The sequence below is a fragment of the Gordionus sp. m RMFG-2023 genome, chromosome 1 (genome assembly GCF_954871325.1).
Source record: "Gordionus sp. m RMFG-2023 chromosome 1, tfGorSpeb1-WG-v2, whole genome shotgun sequence".
NCBI classification, from domain to species: Eukaryota; Metazoa; Nematomorpha; class Gordioida; order Chordodea; family Parachordodidae; genus Gordionus; species Gordionus sp. m RMFG-2023.
The window spans coordinates 81,907,292-81,924,322 of NC_088775.1; the positions used below are offsets into that span (position 1 = coordinate 81,907,292).

General features: G+C 27.4%; 1 protein-coding gene across 2 annotated transcripts; it reads right to left on the reverse strand.

The window, feature by feature from the left end:
* Positions 1-1,773: 1,773 nt before the first annotated feature.
* Positions 1,774-15,803, reverse strand: LOC135931023 (probable serine/threonine-protein kinase DDB_G0282963). Of its 2 annotated transcripts, none has more exons than XM_065467871.1 (7): positions 15,651-15,803; positions 13,072-15,528; positions 8,918-9,530; positions 6,075-6,331; positions 4,080-5,531; positions 3,761-3,829; positions 1,774-2,483 (listed from the first exon to the last, which is right to left on the reverse strand). In XM_065467871.1, the coding sequence occupies exons 1-6, from the start codon at positions 15,760-15,762 to the stop codon at positions 3,762-3,764; spliced, it is 4,959 nt and encodes a 1,652-aa protein (XP_065323943.1). In that variant the 5' UTR covers positions 15,763-15,803; the 3' UTR covers positions 1,774-2,483; position 3,761. The 2 variants fall into 2 exon arrangements, with proteins under 2 accessions (XP_065323943.1, XP_065323944.1); XM_065467872.1 differs by having other exon boundaries at positions 1,774-2,507.
* Between the last annotated feature and the right edge of the window lie 1,228 nt (positions 15,804-17,031).

Consider the following 17,031-nt stretch of genomic DNA (forward strand, 5'->3'; position numbering starts at 1 on the left):
ATTTTTTAATAAATGCTCGTTTTAAATGAGAATTAAATTACTCGAAAGAATGGTAAAAATAGGTGAGGAATTTTGCATAACATAAATGTTGTTTACATATTTTGTGCTCTTATAAACAGAGTAAGATCATTTATTCTATAACATATCCAAAGCAGGGAACTAATTAGATGAGTTTAGAGAAATGCTGATCCTTTTTGATTTCTAACCCAGGCCAAGTTTTATAAAATGATTCTTCAATTAACATTTATAAAATTGAGCAAGACGCTATTCGGAAACAATAATTTTTTTGTTATATAATGATAAAATTATGACGCTATACCAGAAAAAGGTTATATTACATTGCCTATTGAATTGAAGATGGGGATTTTCCGGTATTGAAAATTAACTAATTCCCTATAAATTTGGAGCAGAAATGGATTTTATTAGGTCAATATACTGTACAGAACATGATTCCTTTGAAAAATAGCTATTTTAACTCTCCAATCTAGCTAACTTAACTTGAAAAGTTTTTTGTACATTTACAACAAAATACACCTAGTGAAAAAGCAATTATGTGCTTTGACTAAATCTTATTTATTCACAATTATCATTTAGCTAAATTTGATTTATAATTATAACCTAAATAATATTTTTGCATAAATTAGTTTTAATATTATACTAATAAATCGATAAAACATTATTAGATAGAAAGTTTTTTCAAAGCAATTTTCTAGCTAATATATTTTTTTATTAACGATTAATTGGCGTTTGAAAGAGATTGGCGACAAAAAAAATGTTAATATTTTATTATGCAAAAAAAATAATTCAAATAAATAAACCTTTGTTTGGAAATAATTTAAAAAAATTTAGCTGGAAATATGCCTATAAAATCGCTTTGAAAACACCTTGTCTGAAATGGCTTAAAGGGATATTTTTTTAAAACATTATCATAAATCTACTTTCTGATAATGAGAAAAAGCATAAATTTATAAGGGCGGACACGGAAAAACTTTAGGAACTCATAACAATGATGATAGTAAGTGTGCCCAACTATAAAAATATATTGGAATTAATTTCATTTATTTATAAAAAAAATGCGCCATCACGCCGTCAATTTATTAGGCTGAGGCGATTTCGGCGCGTAGAAATTTGTTAATGCAAAAATAAGCTGCCGAAACAGATTTATATCTCGGCGCTAAGGTCCAATTATATCAAAGAAAAATATAGATAAGGATCAGGAAGAAAAGGTTGGATTTTTTAGCGATAATTAAGGTAGCAATTTCCCGTAATTCATAACGCTTCCCTAAATCAAAGCTGATACAGATTTGTTGAAAAGACATACATATACTCGGATGATAGACCATAAAAAAATCTGCTGATTTTATTGTTTAAAAATTTTTATAACCATTTCTTTTTCACAAAAGTTTTTTTCATATATATATAATAATAATATAATATATTAACATTATGATATAATAATTAATTTGAATAATTTTATTATATATAATATATAATTTATGTGTTGTAAAGTTTGATGAACAAAAGTAGAAAAAAAGGGGGAGGATACAGCAATGAATGAGAATGATGATGATAAAATACAATTTGTTTTACACTTTTATATTACAAAAAAAATATTAATCAAAGTATTTATAATATATATTTTATATAAAAAAATTAAATATATAAATAATTTTTTTTTCATATAAAAAAAAGTAATAAAAATCTATTAAGATTAGAGAAATTTTTCGATAAATAAAAGGCAAAACTTATACTAATTTGTCATTATGGTTTATTTAAGAGTGCAATTTTTTTTAAATATGTCAATACTTTTTTTTGTGGGTAATAGCGTTAGAAATATAAGCTCATTTTATTAAGATATATTATAAATTACTATACTACTTGTGGACCGAAATTATCGAATGCATGAAATTTAATCGGCACCAAGATTTTAAAATTTTTACATATAGGGCAATTAGCTCGATGTCTCGATTTTTTTGAATTATAATATAACCCATTATTAATTTCGCTCGTTTTAAGTAAACATAAAGCAAAACTATCTTTTAAGGGCTGTGGAATTTTGTCTCAGGCTAATATTTTTGCAAACCATAATGGGCCATTATAAAAAAAAACATTTTTAATAGTTACGTTTGTGTTATAAAAATGTAAATCTCGTTTTTTTATTTGCATTAATCAAGCTAAATTACATATTTATACACTGATTAGATTATTTCTGTTTTATGAATTATCAAAGCTAGCAAGATATATTCACATTATAAGTTTAGTCACATAATATTATAATTTTCGGATATAAATAAATACACGCGACCCAAAAAGTAAACTAAGGTGTTTTTTTAATTAAAATTTTGTCGAATTATATAAGAAGAATATTATGAGTGTTTTTCTTTTCTCTCAAAATTAATTTGAAAATCCACCTTTTTTGAATGATGAGTGATTGATTTCGTAATTATTGCATAGATGAATCGTAGATCTCTCATTGTTTCTAACTAATGCAGTATAAATGTAATTTACTAATAAAGAAATAATATATAATAAAGATTTCGGCTGGATTTATAGTGGGATCCGTTTTAACAGCCAATCGATTTTAAAAATCTGTTTAAGAGTTTTATATTTGAAAAATATCATGTATTTGAATATATTTTTATATTATATTAACTAAGTTATATATAAACGCAATATATTTTGAATAGATTGTTTTATCATTTTTCTTAAATATTATCGTAACGTTGTTTAAGTTTCATTATTGTACATGCCAGGGTTGGGTATTTGACCGGTCAAATACATTCGGTTAATTGACCGGCCATTTTAAGATAATATTAACTTTATTTTGTACATAATAGTAATGAATCTATAATATCAATTTTATAAATTCAATGACATTCAATAACTAATGTTACACTTGCGTGCAGAGTTTTGTTCAGATTCATATATATTTAATATTATCATTTTCTTTAATATTTTATAATAATTTCCTACTAGCGAGATCTTCAATCGATTTCTGTTTCAGTAAGAATATTAATCCAAATAGACCAATTTATTTCCGAAAAAGAGGTAGAACTAGGAATTATTAGTAAAATGCTACTTTATCTTAATGGGCGTGGTGGGCAAAGCCAATTACACTAATTTGAAATCGGAATCTTAATTTCTTATGGAAGTTACTCCTTTCCACATAATTTGCAACATGCCGCCTTTACTTCTAAAATTTATATCACTAGAAATTTTTGATCATCACCACCTTGTAAAATGCCTAAATTCTTGTATTATATATATACTTCATTAAGTTCACTATTAGCAAGATGCTCCCCTTGATTTTGGGGACCCAATAAATAAGCAACATTGTGATCACATGTATTTATATCGTTTTTTGAAACATATTTTTAATTTTTTTTCTTCCAAATTTTATACAGTACTTGACCGTATTTGACCAGGTCAAATATTTCTCCGTCAGCCAACCCTGGTACATACGCCTTATAATTTGAATAGATTGTTTTATCAATTTTAGTCGAACAAATTTTATTGATAAAAAAGGATATAAAATTTACAATAAAAATATAGTACATTTTCAGATTTCAATTTTAATTTAAAATCACTAATTCAATTTAAGTTATAACATAATAAAGAGATCAATTTTTCTTTATTAATATTAATTTTATCTTTAACTTCATTCGTGATAATAATCTAATATAATAATTTCAATTTTTAAAAGATCGGTTCCCACTATGAAATAGCAGCACTTGATGTAAAATTAATGTTACTATTTTACCTCAGTATGTAGTTGCGAATGTTTTATCGTATATGTAGGGGTGTGATTGAGAGTTGTGAATGTGTATATCTATTCATTTTTTTAAATGCATTGCTTATATAAAAATAATATCATGTTACTATTTTTTTTTAATCAAATGAAATGTTATTAGAATAGGAAACACATAAATATTTCAACTTATCAACAATAACGTTAGAACTTAAAAGATACTATAAGCAAAAATTTTATTTTAAGAGGTAGTAAGTTACCTTACATATATTTTAAAAGAATAAGAGATACCGTTTAAACAAATTAAATATTTACACAGTGTCATTCATACCAATATTGCCAGCTGGCCCGTTACTATTAAATAAACGTTGTTTTAGCTGTTGTTTGCGATCAGACATTATTTGTATATCCTCGTTGTCAACAAAGGTGGCAGCTGTGTCGATTAGCCCAGCCCCATCCTCCATTGTCATAAGGTAGTTATCGTCTTCTTCGAATATAGAGCCACCCCCTGTCCCCGGGTTGCTATTGCTGTTATTGTTATAGTTGTTCATGTTATTGTGAGTTAATAATTGACTGGGACTATTAACATTATTCAGATTATTCGAATAGTGGGCATTGTTGATTGGGGCTGCATTATTGTGGAAATTATTAAAGTTGCTGAAGGTATTGTTGATATAATAGCTATTTAGTTGTAACCCGCCAGAAGAAATGGGGGGATTATGATGATAATTTTGATGTGCAGAGGGGTAGGAGTTATAAGTATTATATGAGTTGTAAGAAGGAGGGTAGGCGTTTCCGTAAGGGTTGAACTCCATCGTTTCTATAGAATTTTGGTGATAGGATGGCTGACTTGGTAGCTGGGAGGCTAAAAAATTGTCAGGTGCGAATCTGTTGGTATGGAAATTGTGATTATGTTGATTGACTAATGGCGATTTATCGAGTGCAACGTTGTTCATGAATAGCGAGGGCTCACACCATGTTTGATGATGGTTTGTTGATGTGTATAATGAGTGCGATGAGTGTAAATAAAATGGTTCTTTTTCTACGAGGGATGTTAAGCTATCGTTGATATTATTACCATTATAGTTTTCATCCCTTTTTCGATCATTGTAGTTATTGTTGAGTAAATTCGGGTTCGAGTTGTTGGTCAAACTATTGCAAGGGGTGATATTGACATTTAACAGATCTGTGAGGGAGGCTGAGGACCCCTTGAGTCCGACTATTGTTTGGTTGACAGCGGAATTGGTGCTGTCAATGTCGATGTAATTATATATTTCTGTCGTCTTATTTAGGTCCAGAGATGTATCATCAATTTTTGCGCCAAAGGTGAGTGTGTTGTGACATGTTTCCAGTGTCGTTGAACTGTCTTGAATGATGTTCGTGATAGGATTGTAAGATTTTGAAGGGTTAACCAATAAATTAGGATGTGATGGGTAAGAAGAAGCAGTCATAAGTACGCTATCGAATATGTTGTTCATGTTAATACTTTCAGCTAATGAAGCCTTATGGGTAGAGTAACTGCTATAACTGTTACTCCTGGAGATAATACTAGAACTTTGGCTTTGTTTTACCCTTTTATGCCGTTTTTCAGTACTCGTATGAGGCGACTTCTTTTTGTGACTGGTGGGGGGTTTTTCCATGATCATATTGTTAATTATCTTTGTAGAAGCATCATTGACTAATGGATTATTACTGATCTTGTAATATGAAGATTCTTTCGATGATGATTTCTGAGAGCCTTTTTCAGTAATCGGCTGTGGAAGATTTGATGTCACAAGTGATTCTTTGTTAAATTTAAGTTGTAGCAAATAAAAGTTTTATATAATTAAATCAATTAAAAATGGGAGAAAGCAAATGACATTGTAAACATAGAGTCAAAAATACGAAATAACAAAAAAATGGAGCTATTTTGCCGAAAATTCTGAAAAAAAACCTTAAAAATTATAAATAACCTTATTTAAAATGAAGCGTGATATAGAATTTTAATATCATACTAGCAAACAAAAATTATTATCATCAAAAATTAATCCGAAAATTATGTCTTTGTTTATCTCAAATTCGAGATCTAAATAAATAACAATCAAGATAATTATGGTTCCTTAATTTTTTGTTTTAAATATTATTAAAAATTGCCTTTATAAAAAATATAAACTTATAAAAAAAAATATGGTTGACAAAATAAGAACCCCATATAATGTTATTTATAAAAGAAACATAGGAAAGACCTCTTAAGAAATGATAATACAAAAAAAATAAAGTTATATTTTTTTTGAAAAAAAAGTATAGGGCGCTTATGTAATCAGCACATGATTTAATTATAATATACTGTTTATTATATTGGGCGAATTCAATTGCTCGGTATTTTTAGAGATGGACGATGGATTAGCAATGTGGGAGGAATTTTGCATGAATTGCAACTCTCCCAGGTTGACGTTGATCGCGTGCATGTCGTCAATGTGGCTATTAATAGGCGTTAGATGGTAATTACTGAGATTGCCAGAGTAATTATTGAGATTACCTGAAGCGCCCTTATTCTTGGGGTTGTGATGATTGGACGATTTCGAAGGTGTAACAGTTTTGTTTCTACATTATATATTATTATATATAAAATTTAAAAAATAATTATTTTTTTGTACCAACATAAAATGATACATTTTGTTTGCAATACATTATTTCAAATTTTAATATTATTCCCTATTTAGAGTAGCAGGGGGACACTTCATTGCCTATAAATTTTGCTTCTTAAACCAAGATACGTTACTGAATACCCTCTCCAGATCTTAGTTATATCAGAATCTTACACCCCTAATAACATATATGATTTTAATAAGAATTTGGAACAAGAATCAATTCTAACAAATGCGCAATATATTGTTCGAAATATTATTGTTTCAATGTTTAATTTTTTTCATTTGTTAATTAACAGTTTGAAACCAGAACTGTGTCAAATCAAAGAACGGAAAACGTTTTAATTTTCTTTTATGACCTGGAACCAATAATATTTTTAAAAAAAGAATGAAATGGGAAAATTATTATTTTTTAGTTCAGATTCTAAAATGATTTATTTTAGAGAATTCTAACTGTAAATAAGATACATTAAAAATGGGTGAAATTTTGCAGCTAAACATAGTTTAGATTATAATAAGCAACTGAAAAACCCAGGTCGTAATATAATTTAAAAATCTCTGCGGCATTCAATGTCTCAATGAACTAAGTTCTCTAAAAAAAATAGAGAATTATTAAATTAAAAATTCCTTACCAAAATTTTCATATTTTTTTAAAAAATCTATAAACATTTTCCTGAGAAATCTGTTGAGGTTGCAAAAAGTTATCTAGAAAACAGATTATCGCCAACTTGATCTCCAGTTAAATAACTTGAAGGTTAGGTTTTAGTTAATCATAATAAAAATTATCAAAATATAGAAAATTTTGTAAGAATTTTAAAAGGAGAGCCAACGACATAAGAGATTTCACTATATTTGACACGGTTAGATAATAGTATAAAAATGTAAGTTTTTTTCATAAAGTACCCATCTAGAGAAAATTAGTACTGTACCGATTTTTTGCCGATATTTATATGACTAGTAATAAATGTGTATATTACGAAATTGGCACAAGAGATATTTTTTAATACACAACTATCTTGGAACATTAATAACACTAAAATAAGTTATCAAACAAAAAATATTTTAAGAAGGGTTAGCTACAAACAAAATCAACCTATGTTTTGGATTAGCAAAACCGATCAAATTTTAAATCGTCCAATTCTAAACGTTTGAATAATTTTGTTTATGCATAAAAAAAAGCTACCAATCATAAAAAAATTAGCTACCAATCCCATGCCAATTCTGAAATATAGGCATTTCTAGGTCAATTCAAGAGCAAAAATATCGGTACAGCCCTAATAAAAATTTAAATTACTGATTTATTAATTATGAACTTGACCGATACTATCTAATTTATATAAATACAAAAGATGATTATTACCTTCCATTCATTTGAGTATATATATAAACTATATTATTATATATAAATTTTGATTGCAAAAGAATATTTATTAGATAAAATAAATGTAAAATCAAATCTAGCTAAATTATAATTGTCGCGAATAATAATGATTTTATCAAGATTGGTAGGGGTATTAAAATGTTAGGAGTCATTGAAACTAGGGGAAATTTTTAATATTATTTTTTTTAAATATTTTTTAGATTCTTATGCTAGATGTACTATTGCATGTACACAAAAAACTTTTCAGGCTAAATTAGCTAGTTTCGGAAGTTCTAGTCTCTTTAGTGCTTCTAATTCTGGTACAATGTGTTGACCAATAAAATATAAAATTCCGGCTCTAAATTTATAGTACTACTTGTATCCTTACTTAGAATCTATTTTTGCAATATTTGTCTACAATTATTTGGATCTGCTTTTCTTTCTTTAAAATTAGTTTACCAAGGTATCTTGACACATATGACCGATTATATTATTATTACTATTAGAAAGCGTTATTGTTTCATAGTTATAAACATAGGGTGTTTTAATCCACTTGAGACGATTAAAATTTATTATATGAATGAATCACTGTAAGTGAAAACAATATACATATTAGAGGTCAGTGCAGCTTGGTCCGTAAAAAATTTTTATCGGGTTTTTTGGTCAGACAAGTAAAATATGTTTTGTACAAGTCGTACAGCTCGTAATATTTTTTTATGAAGGAAAACAACATAAATAGCTAAATTATCAGCTTTGAAAATATATTCAAAACTTTGGCCTGGTCAGTAAAAATATTGCAAACAATTTGTGGCCCGACCCTCTTTTTGGCCGTCAGGCTGGATTGCGCCAATTTTTAATACATATATATAACATAGAAGGTATGTCAAAAAAAATCGTATTTAAATTTATTTTAATATTCAAATGTAAAAATAATAATTTTAAATGGATGATGCAATAATCTATTTAAATTTATAAATTATAACATTATTTAAACATGATTCTAAAAATTTTCCACGCCACACTGCTTCATATTAAAAATCGGCAGCAAGCCTGTCAGCACGACTCAACTCAATCAACAATTAGAAGGTGGTGAGTCGGTGGCGTATAGGTCTGTATATATATCAATTTTTAATCATTTAAAAAGAATCATTCAACTTAGGAGGCATAAATCTATAAATTTACCCGTTATTGTTGTTTTGTTTAACCGATCCACCATAGTAATTTGTGACAGAATTATGACTCGAAGAGGTATTCAGAAGAGATGCAACATCATTTGCTAAATGGTGGCCATTATTAATGTTGCAATTAGAGATTGGTGTCGTTAACGAAGATAGTTGGGAGGAGGATGATATAGGGGTCAAGGCTGATTTAGCATTTTTCAGCATGGCGTTTTTGATGGCCGCCAAATTTCGGGAAACGATCTCGGTTATTGAAAGCGACGTAGCTATTGAGGCCGTGGCTAGCCCCTTGCCATGCTTATTTTCTTTCGTAATCGTGTTTATGCTGTAAGGCGGGTTAGAGAAATTGGTGATCGTTGGGTTAGGATTACTGTTCACGAGTACGTTGGTTTGGTTTGCCGGGTTAATGGGTGAATTATAAGAGAGAAGCTCCGATACGGATTTGGAAGGTTGGAGCGATAATAGGTCGATAATTGAGATCATTGGAGGAGGTTGCGCATTGACGTTGTTGTTATTTATAATATTAGAATTATCCGGGATGTTGGGTTTGAGAAAATTGGGGTTGTATAATTTTGAGTTTGTGAAGGATGCCCCAGTGGAATATATTAGAGGTGTACCTTACAAAATAATTTTATAATATTTTCAATTAAATTTTAAGGTAACTAATAAGAAACACAATTGAAAAGGCATGATAAATAGTAAACGTCAAAAAAAATATTTTTTTAATGAACCAGAGCTGGCACAGACCTGTCCGGAATAAAAAGCACAAAATAAAATTTATCTCGAGCGCTTTATAATTTTTCAGCTTTCTTTGCTTAATAAATAAATTGTGAAAAAAAAATTTTTGGTTCAAGCAATATTTCTGAAAATATTAAAGGGGATAATGATGTATTTTTGAACGTTATTGATTTATTTTTATGTTTTATTAAAATATTAGATAGCGTTGTAATTTTATCCTTAAGATTTAATGTTTTTCGAAATCCGACATTTCTGGGGTCGAATCCTGCAAGCACCGTGTTTTTTTAAAGCCAACTAGGCGGCTCCGTTTTTAGAGGGATGATATAATATTGAATATAGGAGGCGAACGCGTGATTCCGTTAATATATTATATTTTTTTTACGAATAAGTAGGTCTTTATTTTATTTTTATAAATTTTGGTCGTTGTTTAGCAAATGGCTATATGACGTGTAGACTAACATATATTATAACCCAAGATAAAGCAGGTTCGTACTGGAACCTTCAATTGTTCTAGTTCAGTAAAATAAAAAAACTCAGAGCCAGCTTAGCTGGACCTTAAAAAAAATAGGTTCGATTACAGAGTTTACCATTTTTTCAAAATAAAAATAAATATTCAAAAATGATCAAAATTTTGGGTAGAAAAAAATAGTAGCTAAAATAGGCCTATTTAAAAACGAATAATAAATTATTCGTACTCGGTTCTAATAAACGAATAATTTACTATTCGTGTTCTTACGAATACCAAAATACATTATTTTTGATCGATTGGTATAATACGTTCAAAATAATCAAATACGAATAATTCATTATTCGATTCATATTCGTTTTTTTGATAAGGCCAAGCCTAAATGGGTCGAAGCCATTATACACAAGTCAGGTTGGGAGATTTTCCCACAATTTTAAAATAGTTGCTAATTGTTCCCGAGTTGAATTTTTTTTTTAAATTTCGAGTCCAATTTTCTTTTATTGAAAACATAGGCCAATCATTTTTTGGTTAGTGAATTATTAGAAGCGGATCTTAGCATGTAACTATATGTGCCCACCTTAAGAAAGTCACGAAAAATCTGGAATCAAATGAAGCAATGATTTAATCGAAGATATAATAAACATCAAAAGGACTCAATGTGAACATAGATTTTAAGATACCGTAGTAAATATATTTGTTTATAGGTCTTTCTATGCCAAATCGTCATCACGATTCTGGACCCCTTGGAGTTTGGGTGATATTTTGTATACAAAACGAAACTAAGCAGTGTTCAAATTTTTGGGCCCAAGTTCTTATATTTTTAGAGATATCTAGGGTTAAAGTGCTAAAAAGGACCTGTTTTCACGTTTATCGATTGTCCTTCGATTAAAGATTTACTTAAAAAACTAAGGAATTATAAATTTAAAATCGGATGACTCAATATTTTATCCATAAAAATGTTATGCAAATATGAAGATTTGGCTCATATGCCGAAGATGATACGTTTTAAACATTTATTAGCGAAATTTTGAGACTTATACAATATTTTTCTAGAATATTGAGTTAGCCGCTTTTGAAAATCGGCTCAAATCGAGGCTTTTAGCAACACTAATTTTAATATCAAAATATAATGAAATTTTTACTTTTAATGTGGTGGCCCATTCAACTATTTTAAAATTTAAGATCCTTGTAAAAAGACCAATCTACTATGTCTGGAAAATTGAAATGCGAAGTTTTTCATCATGAAAAAAATCGATTAAGCACTAAAAAAACAAATGTTTTTTTTTTGTTTTATAAACAACATTATGTATTCTTCTAATATTTTTTAAAAATGTGTTTCTTGTGCTATTTTTATAATAATAAAGCATTTACTACACATATTTATATAAAATTTCTAAGGTTGGATGATTTGAAAAATATTTTTGGGGGGAATTTAATATAATGCATGTAATTTAATGTTTTTAAATATTTTCTTACCAAATAAAAATATTACATAAATACGTGTTGTAGATACTTTACTATAAGATAGTCATATAAAAACTATTAAAAATAATATTATAACAATTTTAGATATTATGCTAAAATATATTCTTTTGTATTTTAGTTGTTTTTATTGATTTTTACCATTAAAGCAAAAACTTGGTATTCCAATTTATTTTATATAGATGTAAAGTCTTGGTGACTTGCTTAAAATTTTATTTTAAAAAATCTGAAACTAAATATTTATAAAGATTTTAAAATTTAGAATAAGATTTAAATGGACAGCCATATTTAAAAAAATATTGTATACACTTTGAAATAACATTTATTGATAATTCTGTAGTTAGTAAACCTTCAATTAAGACAATTGATATGCAAAAAATAGGCCATTTTTAATTCTTGACATATCTCATATATAAGTTATGATACTTAGAGACCTGCAAATCACAACCCAGGCTGGGTTTATTTTTTTAAAAATAATTTTGGTTTGGAATGGGGGTCTAATATTTTCTAAAAAATTTCATGCCAGGCTTAAATTTTTAAATATGATATGATTATATTTATCAAATAAATTTATATATTTTTAAATCTTGCAAGTAACAATGTGCTAATATTTTTTATTTGTAGAATAAATTTTTCACAATCAAAAAATTATTAGATTTTTCTATAATTTAAATAAATTTGGGCCAGGTCAAAAATAAATTTTTATTTTGGGTTAGGCTTTTTGATATAAATAAAATAAAAAATTTTGTTCAGGATAAGGCAAGATAAATTTTTTTTTTAATTTTGGCTTTGAAAAATGCCTAATTCAGATCACTAAACTAACATTTATATACTGCTTTAATTTCACTCATATCCCAATATCTAATATATTTTAAAAAAGGCATGTAATTAATTTGAATGAAGTTTAAACTATTTGAGAATTGTAGATATATTCAGAAATTTAAAATGTTAAAAATTGATTGAAATTGTTCACATTTTATTTTACTCTAAACATATTTCAAAAATACCATCAAAAAAATATATAAATTTTTGAATTCCAACCATAACCTCTTAACTCTAGGAAAATTGTGTACTCCACTTTCAAATGCCACATTAAATGCAACAACAGGATACATCTTTAGCAGAATGAATATACTAGGAGAAAAAAAGTTGTTCTTAATTATCCCACAATTTAGTGAAAGTCGATTAATGTAGTAAAGTAGAATTTAAATATGCGTTACATGAGGTTTTCAAAATTAATTTATAAAGAGAAACATATTGATAAATTTGTAATTTATGAGATATTTAAATAAAGATGGATAAATTTGTAATTTGACAAATTTCAATTAACCATATTATATAAAATATGATAAAGTTTGTCCTGCATATGGTCAACTAGGATATTTAATTTTAATTCAAAATAAATAATACTTATATCATGACTTCAAATTTAGTTGTAATTTTTAAAAAATTAAAATATATGCTTGAATTACTGGATAGCTTTGAAGCACCATCACTGGGTATTGAGTTAATTAACACGAGGGGAAAATTACTAACATTTGTAGTTGAGGAATTTTTAATCTTTTTTCGCTTCTTTCCACCCAGGCTACTGGAATTTAAAGTGGAATGTGCCTCAATAATAGTGGCTTTGTCCGCCATTGACATGCTATGTGGGGATAATGAATGATGATCCATTCTGTAAAATTGTCCATTGTCTATTTTGTTGTAATTGGCATTATTGCCATTGACATCTATAGGGGTAGGAGAATTGAAGGAGTTATTATTAAACGTGTTAAATGCATTACTACCTAGAGGTAGATTGTTGAAAAAGTTGTTATTAAACGTGCTAGTGAGAGGATTATTATGTAAAACGTAGGTATAATTATCAGTTACAGGCTTCCTGGCATAGTTACTGTAAATATCAGGGTCAAGTGTATTTACTAGAGACTTAGTGATGATAGGGTTGATATTATCAGCAAAATTATTAGAAAAAGAGGTATTAAGAATGGAGGAGCAGGTGGGTGTAATTATTTCATAATTGGCAGCATTTTTTAGGCTAGCTTGGAAATGGTTCAAACTTTCTAGCAAAGAAGGTTTGATATATGAAGTTGAGACTGCCTGATTATTATAATTAGGAAGGTACTCATGTCTGGGATCTGTGGTGCCTGACAAATTATTGCTACTATTATTCATTCGAGGGAAAAAATTAGATAAGGGGGAAGGAGAATGAGCTGAGCAGATTGTAGGATTAATGTGGTTGTTAACGTTTTTCTGTAAAAGGTTAACTAAGAGAGGACTAGACAGAACAGGGTCAGGAGCTGTAGAATAGGTTCCTTGATTGTGAAAGGAGGGAGAGGAATGACCATAATTGAAAGATTTACTGCTGAAATTAGGGGAAGGTAAAGATGGAATTTTTGAAGGGGCAATTGGGAGATTTAGCCCAGATTTGGGATGGTTGATAATATTGTGATCTCGATATTGGTGGTAATCATAGTTATAAAGTGACAATCGATTGTTGGGCAGAGAGGAGTAATTTTTAAATTGTGACGATTTGTTGGGATCAAACGGGTTGTTGTTTGGCACAAAATTTGACTTAAATGTGGCTGAATTAAAATTGGGTGAATAGTTTCGAGATATTGAGGGGGTGTTGTTGATAGGATATGTTGGTGGGTGAGATTTATAATCTGGATCCATCTTAAGTCTCTTGAATGGTTGTGATTTGTCAAGCAAGACAGGTTGGAAGGGAATCATGGGGTGTTGTCTGTTTGCATGTAATAAGGTATTTTGCATTGTTAGGTCACTCTCAAAATTAGGTTCTCCGGTGATAAAATTGTTTTGTGAATTTAATAAATTATTTTCAGGGAAGAATGACTGTGAATCTCTAATCCTATCATGAAGATAAGGATTCTTGTAATTCAATTCTAGGTTTTCCTTCAAAGTAGCATTTAATTTTGTGGGAGTATTTTGGTTGAATGAATATGGTCGATTATAAAGAGGGTGTATTTGTGAAAAATTGTTGCTTTTATAGTTATTTTGATAAATATTATTAAACCTATTGCCTTCTAATTTATTATTCTGTATGTATAAATTTATGTCATTGTTATTAATATTGCAAAAATTTTGGATATTAGTATTATCTCCATATTCTAAATTTTCATAATAATTTGTGCAAATTGGTCCAACTTCTTTAATTATATCAGCTGGCTCTAACTCTTTAAGATCCTTTATTTGACTAAGATCCACAACTGTATCCATAATATATTTGCTATCCACATTCATGTTATCTAGTATATTGCCCATATAAGATGAAGAATATATATTGTGTTGTTTTATATTTTCTAATATTTTATGATCATTATAACTATTAAAGCTAGATTGAGTACTATTTGTCAGAGGATAGGTTTTAGAATTTTCATTTAAAACAGAATTGTATTTTTGAAATTTTTGGTTATGCTTAATCAATTCAAATGTTGCATTGTCATGAAGATGAGATGGCCCAGCTAATTGAAAGTTTTGTAATACACCCTTACTAACATTCTGGGTTACATATTCTATTTTCCTATCTAAATTAATAGAATCTTGTGCATATACCCTTTTAACAAAATTTATGTCAGAATCTGTAATCAACTTAGTAGGTGTTGTTATAAAATTGTTATATTTTATATCATTATATGTGTTTTTATTTTGAACCAAATGTTGAGCAATGCAAACATTATTATTAGTAGCCTCACTAATCACAGCACCTTTAGATATTGTATAAGCTGTACATACTGGTATGGAACTTGTATCACCTTGAATTTGCACACTCAAAATTCCCAATTCTTGTAATTGCTCCCTCTGTTGAGAAGAAGCAATATTTCTCAGTTTTATAGCTGCATTTCGTGGAATATTAAATGTTAATCTCACACTATTCCAAGGTTCTAACGTCTTGACACGGAATTCGTTTTTACCTTAAAATTTATAATATAAATAAGTTAATATTATATAATTTAAATTACTGTTAAGCATTATTAAATTCATTAATATACTCAGTTGTTTGCAAAAAAAAGAAGATATTATTTAAAATCCATACCTATTGAAAGAATCTTTACCAATTTTAATATTAAAGAATCAACATGTATATTTAATGAAGGATCATTATAATCACCAATTAGTGTTAAAATAGTATCCAAAAAATCTTTCATAATCTATCATTTTTGGCTTTTTGAATTATATAGTAAGTTTTGTGCCAGTGTTATTTTTTATATAATATAGATTTTAAGAAAAATTTAAAGTTTGGCTTGAAGAACTTTCATAAATAATTATATTTTTACTTACAAAATAGTGTATTTTAATTCAAAAAATAATAATATACTGTTTTATATACATGACATGGACATTTATAGAAATAAAACTATCATATTTTTTATCGATAACAAACATCTCTTTAATTTAAATAAAAATTGCAAATATTTAGATTGAAATATTTAGTGGGAAAATACATTTTAAATTAACGTTATAATTTGAACATACAAGACTAATATAATATAAGCTATCTATATTTTACATAAAATAAAGTTTTATTTTATTCTACAATGCAAACTGGAAAAATTTATTATATTTTTTTATATAAACATAAACATTGTTAAATAAAAATATTTGTATTCTTTTCAACTCTTAACTTTAAGAATATAAAAACTTATAATACCTTTTGCAATTTTATTTGATGACAGCTAATATTTTTTTTACAAAAATCAGGGAGGGATTAAATCATTGTTGTTTTCACAACAAATTTCATTATTTTATTATTTGTATATGTAAATAACAGATTATGCAATTTCGTAATATTTACTAGTATTTACGTAATTTTCTAATAAGATATACAAGATTAAAGTAATTTATTATCAAGAAATAATTGGGATACAATGACGAAGGATTCTTAGAAGCAAGAGAAGGATTTCATTATTTAATTTTTCTTAAAAAATCTTAAGTAAAATAAATATATTTTTATGCTCCATAAAAAATTTAATAATTCTTATTTCTATTTACATTAAAAGAAATATTGCTATCCTTATTACGAGAAAAAATAAACATTGAGAAAACAAATATAAAATTGTTTTTATTTTTTAATAAATAAAGAGAAAAGACAAGTTGGGTAAATTTTGGGCAAAAGACAAAATAAAAAAAATGCTTTTTTAATGAACAAAGGAGAGAAAAAAATTTTAATTGTAATTTTTTTTCAATTTTTAAAAAAATCTGAACTTTCGTATACATTATTTAATTTAAAATAAAATTTTTTAAATAAAATTATCCTTTTTAACTCAATAAATTTTCATATGAATAAATTAATTATCGAAAAAGGAAAACCAACGCCTATACAAAAAAAATAACCCAAAACTTAAACTCTAGCAACTATAAAACTACAAGTACAGAGCTGAGATTTTTATTTATACAATAAAAAAATATATTGTAGA

What these genes read in the sequence shown, in the direction of transcription:
- LOC135931023 (XM_065467871.1), bottom strand. Translation starts at nt 15,762, where the DNA reads ATGAAAGATTTTTTGGATACTATTTTAACACTAATTGGTGATTATAAT. An exon ending in AAACAAAACAACAATAACGG is followed by an intron (nt 6,332 to 8,917) that starts GTAAATTTATAG and finishes TATATAATGTAG; the next exon opens with AAACAAAACTGTTACACCTT. An exon ending in CGGGCCAGCTGGCAATATTG is followed by an intron (nt 3,830 to 4,079) that starts GTATGAATGACA and finishes AAAAATGAATAG; the next exon opens with ATATACACATTCACAACTCT.